This window comes from Ranitomeya variabilis, chromosome 2, assembly GCF_051348905.1.
Source record: "Ranitomeya variabilis isolate aRanVar5 chromosome 2, aRanVar5.hap1, whole genome shotgun sequence".
Taxonomy (NCBI): Eukaryota; Metazoa; Chordata; class Amphibia; order Anura; family Dendrobatidae; genus Ranitomeya; species Ranitomeya variabilis.
Genome location: NC_135233.1, coordinates 685630749 through 685637986, shown reverse-complemented (window position 1 = coordinate 685637986; position 7238 = coordinate 685630749). Strand labels below are relative to the sequence as shown.

At 39.7% G+C, this 7238-nt stretch overlaps 1 protein-coding gene across 1 annotated transcript; it reads right to left on the bottom strand.

Moving 5' to 3' along the window:
* Positions 1-3472: 3472 nt before the first annotated feature.
* On the bottom strand, positions 3473-6583 carry CCN2 (cellular communication network factor 2). The gene is made up of 5 exons (XM_077289347.1): positions 6357-6583; positions 5990-6209; positions 5407-5658; positions 4989-5200; positions 3473-4773 (listed from the first exon to the last, which is right to left on the bottom strand). The coding sequence occupies exons 1-5, from the start codon at positions 6405-6407 to the stop codon at positions 4477-4479; spliced, it is 1032 nt and encodes a 343-aa protein (XP_077145462.1). The 5' UTR covers positions 6408-6583; the 3' UTR covers positions 3473-4476.
* Positions 6584-7238: the final 655 nt, after the last annotated feature.

Below are 7238 nucleotides of genomic sequence, written 5' to 3'. Positions count from 1 at the left end.
AAAACTGCCTAGCCCTGTGCCCCTGATAAAAATATGCACCAAGCGTCCAGATAAATAAAAATCACCTCACTGCCCCCTGAATATAAATATATCATAAAAGTGGGAATGTTGATAAAAAGCATCCGACAATGTGCCCCTAAATAACTGTGCTTTCTAAATAAATGTAAGAAAAATGAAGCACCAGGTGAAATACAAAAATAAAAAAATTGTGAAAAATATAGGACTGAAAATATGGTTCTACACCACAAGATAAAAATCATATAAAGAGAAGGTGTGACTAACCAAAGTACACAAAAAAAGATTTAAAAAGTAATCTGTTATTATCATAGTTAGCCATAAGATGGCGCCACCAGTGATTTACAGGCAAAGTAAATGGTCATGCATGGTGAATGTAGTTAAGCATAAATTAAATTAACCCACAATTTAAAAGTGACAAAGAAAAAATGGTAAGTAGTAAACAGTGATGCAAGGTACAAATATAATAACCAAGAACCATCTGCTGTGTAACGAAACAGAGGTGGGCAAATTAAGGGTAGAAGGTAGTAAAATATGTACCAGAGATACACTGTGGCGTCTGGAGTCTGTACACGGCGTGCAAGCCTTCTTCCGGTGGAGTGTCTAACATGTGGGACCAGCATTATTATATATGAATCTGTGGCCAATAAAGAAACATGAGCAAGCCAAGTTCATAAGGGAGATATGTGCGGCCAGTGTTGATTGGCGCAGGGGGACACCCATTGCCCACCCGTCGCTCCCATCAATACCTTAAGTGATACCTTATATCACTGTTTACTCCCTAACATTTTTTCTTTGTCACTTTTCAATTGTGGGTTAATTTAATTTATGTTTAACTACATTCACCATGCATGACCATTTACTTTGCCTGTAAATCACTGGTGGCGCCATCTTATGGCTAACTATGATAATCATGCTGTTTACACTGTTTTTTATTGAGTTATAAATAAAAGATTACTTTTTAATTCATTATTTTGTGTACTTTGGTTATACACACCTTCTCTTTATATGACTTTTTTTTTCTAAATAAATGGTAAACAACTGTGTCTGCTCTCAAAATAATTAACCACTGTCTCCTTAGAAATGTATAATTAACCACTGTGCCCACCCTAAGCCACTGTGCCCCCTTGAATTTATAGTTAGGGTACCGTCTCACAGTGGCACTTTGGTCGCTACGACGGCACGATCCGTGACGCTCCAGCGTCGTAGACTGCGGTCACACGTTGCAATACACGGCGCTGGAGCGATAATTTCATGACGTATTTGCGATGTAGAAGCCGTTGGTTACTGTGCGCACATCGTATACAACCTGTGTCACACAATGCAATCATGCCGCCACAGCGGGACACTTGACGACGAAAGAAAGTTTCAAACGATCTGCTACGACGTACGATTCTCAGCGGGGATCCGGATTGCAGTAGCGTGTCAGACACAGCGATATCGTAAATGCATCGCTGGAACGTCACGGATCGTGCCATCGTAGCGACCAAAGTGCCACTGTGAGACGGTACCCTTATCCACTGAAAATATTAGTCACTGCGGACCCTGACTATATGCAACACTTGCAGTGGAAGCAAAGTGTGGAAACTCCGGCGGTCGGGATCCCACAGACATTGATAGCAGCATACATTAATGCTCCTCGTGCTGCACTGCTCTGGACTACAACTCCCAGCAGACATTGCTCCTCTCTACATCATGGAAGAGGAGTAGCAGTAGTTCTTGTAAGCGCGACAACATCCACAGCAACTGGGCCCCAATGTTAGACTGTATTATTTGCACGGCTTCAGCCATTTGTGGGTTAAGTGTGATCAGTTAGGAGTGTGTCTGCTGTCATTTAAAGGGGAAGTGTCATACTTATCATTAAGGCTTATTGCAAAGTACACCTCATAGCTGTACTGTAGATTACGCAATATTACTTGTTTTGCTGTACCTTGTTATCCCTCCGAATCTTTCTCCATTTATCCTCCCCCCTATATAAATAAACCTGTTAACTGTTTCAATATCATCTCTTTTGAGCTTCTACTGAGCTTGTACTGCAGAGTCAAGGAAGACCCTCCGGCATCCCACTACAACTCCCAGCAAGATTTGGGTGGAGCCACTGTGCCATTTTGAGGTGAGAACTACTAGAATCCTGCCCAGGGAGGCGGCTAAAAGGGATGTTACAAATACAATTAGCCACTGTACCCCTCTATAATGTAACTAATTATCCCCCTGAAAAAATCTATTGACATCTTGACATGCCCACAAAATATAATTAGCCACTGTGCCCCCCGGAATATATTATTAGATTCTGTGCCCTCTGAATATAAATTTAATCACTATGCCCCCCCCCCCCCCCGAAAATATAATTTGGTCTAGGGATCTCCTGAATATATATATATATAGCCAATGTGACCCCTGAATATATAATTGTGCCCCATATAATATAAAATTGCCCACTATGTTCACTTCACCAACTATAAGCTAGCTCACTCTGCTCCCCAGAATATATAATTAGTAGATGTGCCTCCTGAAAATAAAATTAGCCACTCTTACCAGCTGAGTATATATTATTAGCCACTGTCACCACCTGAATATATTATTAACCACTGCTGGGCCCTCTTTGAGCTGCTACATTGGCTTCTTCTGGCAGGGAAGGCCGGAGCTCACCATGGCATTGTGCACAGCAGGTTCTCCGTTTCCCTTGTATGATCATTTTAAGGATGTGGATAAGAGTAAATGATTCAATCCTTGCTTTAGTTTTACAAGAGGAATTTCTGATAACTTATTGCCTCCATGCATATTAGGCTAATGTCAGCTAAACTCACCGATATTGACTGGTTTGGCCAATGTTCTAATGCAGCGTTCCCCAACTCTGGTCCTCAAGAACCACCAACAGGTCATGTTTTCAGGATTTCCTAAATATTGTACAGGTGATGAAATTCTTGCCTGTCCATATGATGCAATTATCAATACTAGGAAATCCAGAAAACATGATGTGTTGATAGTTCTTGAGGAGCGGAGTTGAGGAACACTGGTCTAATGTGTACAGGTGGGCTATTCGACAGATGGTCAGTCGCATATGTCTGATTTCTAACTGCCGATCAGATTGCTCTCCCAGAAATAAACTGTCAGCCAATTTGTAAGCTGATGACTTTCTCATAGAGAACACAGGAACCCTTGGCCAGGTGAGTGCTGTGTATGGGAGAGTCAGGTAAGATGGCTGTCGGATCAATGATCGGTCAGAACATCTTTCATCCGATAGCCGTCTAATGTGTATGGCTGGCTTTACTCCGATGAGTTGCATATCTCCATCACATGATTAGAATTTTTTTTCAATACTTGAAAGTATATTAAAAACGTGTATAACTTTTCCATAAGCAAAGAATAAACTTTGTTTGCTATAGTGGTATTAAATATGTAATGTTTGCTTCTGATAATGTGCCAATTTTTAAAGAAAGAAAATCAAGACAGAGGATTTCTATAAAAAATAAAATATTTTATTTTTCACCTAGAAAAAGTGCAAACATGTACCTTTTGGTCACACTTCCCAACAAATATAAAATGTTGAAAACAAAAGTACAGTCATAAACAAGGTAAAAAACAGATTATCCTAGTGAAAAATCACAAACCGTTTCAAGATTTTCATCATTTGTTCATTACAGGTTGACTAATACAAATGTATCCATGGTATCTGTTGCTTTCTGGACTTTCAAAGTTAGTCTCTTGGAACTGAGTATCATTTTTACTTCATAATCTATTTTAGACTTTGTATTTCTTCAGACAAGTATTACAAATTAATTATCGGGAACCAATGACATAACAACAATAATAATAATACAAAAAAAAAACAGATTATCAAAATATATAAGCACTATAAAAATGGAAAACGGGAATAAAACAATTTTAAGTTAATTTAGATAACTGTACAAAAATATATATACACTATATACAATCACTATAAAAAGCAAGATTACAACACGCCTTACAGCATGCTGCAAACTTTCCAGTCTTGTTACAAACATAGTTTCCATTCCACTCAATATGTTTTTTTTTAGGATTTGCTAAAAATGAGTCATCCCACAAGGACAACTTACTGTATTTAGCACCAGAATGGAGCCGGAGTGTGAACTCCAGCTATCACTGCCACGGTGCTGGTTCATTATATATTGTATATAAAAATAGTAAGAGCTTTTTTCCAGTTGCATTACTGGGTGCAACATAAATCACCATACTCAGTGAATACGGCAAGGTGCCAGCAAATGTACGGTGACATTACATTGTGCCCAGGAAAGCTTTGGCAGTCTGGTTCGTCTTGCTTTCTTCAAACCAGTGGCTGGGGTCATTCAACAATCAAGTCTTCAAAACAAAGACTTTCCTTTAAACAATCTTAACTACGTTCTTGTGCTATAAAATTATGTTTAGCAATGAGATGCAAAGTCATTTCAAGTGATACAGTCTTTTCACTGTAGACCTATGGATCTATGCCATGTCTCCGTACATTTTTCTGTAATACATGGACTCAAAGATGTCATTGTCTCCTGGGCAATTGTAATGGCATGCGCATGTCTTAATGAACATCATCTTCTTCTTCATGACCTCACCATCAGGACACTTAAACTCTACTGGAAGGGTGGCTGTTCTGTGAGGAGTGCAACAACGGCCGTCTGTGCATACCCCACAAAACTTGGCTCTGTAGGTTTTCACACTTGTGCAGCCAGAAAGCTCAAACTTGACTGGTTTGGAGATCTTTGGAGTGCGGATACATTTCTTTCCTTTCTGTTGAGGAGAATTGAAAAGTTTGAACGTTAGAAATCTATAGCATTGGTTAACATTTTCCTTTAAAAGTGGACCCTCAATTAACTATTTTTTAAATTACAGTATTGTAACTTTACTATGTAATACAGGTAACTATCAATGACGTTGATTAATCCTTAGATAAGGCTATGCTACACATAATATATTCAGGTATGAAAATTGAAAACATATCTCACCTTAATATTTTCCTCAAGATCGGCCTCACAAGGTCTGACCATGCAGAGTCGGCTCTGTTTCTCAAGTCTGCAGTACTCATTGTCATTGGTCACACGGGTGGAGATTCCCATTCCACAGGTCTTGGAGCAAGCACTCCACTCAGTGGTCTGCACTAAGCAGTTGGCACGGATCAGAGATGGATCAGGACCATAAGTTTCCTCCATTCTGAAAGCTGAGGAGGCAGAAATAAAGACACATTAAATGTCTGTTTAAAAACGTAAATTCACATCCCCTATAAGTTAGCAATAATGAACAGTAGCTATATTATTTATATTGTAATCTTTATTGATGGTAGCATGAATGGCAAAACTATGTTGTAACACTATGTAGCTAGTATGTAACACAAAGATATAACAGCTGATATAGATTGCAACTTACCAGGAAGAGCAGGTCCAACCATAGTCTTCTCCATGGGCTGATCACAGACCCATTCTTCACAGCATTTACCGGGCAGCTTTACCCTTCTTGGGTACGGACAGTCAGGGCTTGGGAGACGGATATCCATGCTGCACAGAGGAACACAGCCCACTCCTCCATCCAGACAAGTGCACTGGTACTTGCAGCTGCTTTGGAAAGACTCTCCACTTCTATAGACCATGCCTCCAAATACACATGGGGCACCTTCCTTAGCTAGAACAAGAATAATAATAATAAAGTTTAGGATTCTCCTATTAAGAGGTTTCACCAAGCAGAATACTATTTATCAAGTGCTTGACTCTACCTGCTGTTTATGTTCACTATGTGTACGCAAATTATTATTATTATTATTATTTATTATTATAGCACCATTTATTCCATAGTGCTTTACATGTGAGAAGGGGTATACATAATAAAAAGCAAGTACAATAATCTTAATTTCACAAATGAAATAGTCTAGTATAATTTATTGAATTTTTACTAATTTATTGAATGTCTACACAGTCTATTAGTAAAGCAAATAATATGATATTTAGATACTTACCACTGCAAACTCCAATTTTTCGGTTCAGTCTTGACCCAAAATCACAGAAAAGTCCTTTATGGGGGTCACACACGTCTTTCTCAGTGCAAAGTTCACCCAGCTGTTTAGCACAAACTTTACAGCATCCACATCCGTCTTGCACCAGACTGACACCAGGTTCGCATTCAGGTACCCTGTGTGGGCAGTGGCATTCTCCACTGCAATCCTGGGCATCACATACCTGTAATGCAGGAGAGAAAAACATAAGTAAGCTGAATATTATACTTCACAGAGTACATAAATGGTCTGCAGCTACATAGGTATGGCATGTCCCAAACTTAGTACCCCAGTAAATAACTCAGTCCCCACTATACAGATGTAAACTTACCCAAGAGAGCAGACAGATGAAGAGCACAGCTGTCACTTTTCCTGAAGCCATTGTCCAATATTCTTTAAAGTCAAAAGAAAGTCTCCTTCTGTCGTTCTCAGTCTTTAGATCTCGGTGGGATCTCGTTTAGGATTGCTTGCTTTATTTCAGAGTTTCTAAGCCTCGTTCCTCAGCCCCTGCTTGCTGAATATGATTCCTCTCTCAGGTTCTGGAAGAGTTGTTGTGTGAGTCTAGCAGGGAGCTGCTGCTCTTTTATACCCTACTGGCTGTACGGACAGGCCAATGAGCTGAATGGAGTCCTACACAAGCAGGGACATTCCTTACATTCCTCCCAACCTTCCTGCCCCATCAGCTCACACCGGATTGATCCTGACCCCTTGACACTCCACATTCCTTCTGTCTGAAAAAACTGGCACACTCCGCAGCACAAAAAAGGTGCTGTATCCTCGCCATCAAATAGGATTTTCTCCTTGCTTTTCTATAATTTCCACTCTCCCTTCTATAATTTTATATGAAAAGGAGGTTTCAGCCTTGTTTTTCTATGGCTAACCTCTGTTCCAGACAGCCTCACCATTCCACTTTCATGTTACGATAATCATGTTAATACATCCAACTGAGAGATGTAACCACAATGTAAAAATACATTCTTTCTTGTTTCATAAGTAATCTACACCAGGGAGGGGCAGCTTAAGGAAGGAAGGAAGAATTTAATCTGCATTATTTCTTAAGGAACCTATGCTTTTAATACTATTTAACGGGAAAAAGTGTACAAGGGTCATAAACAGGTGTCCTATGGACCATATTCGGCCGCTGAGGCTGTCATCTGTGGCTAGTCGGACATTGAAGCCCCTGAGACATTTACAGGATAGCAGAGATCAGGTC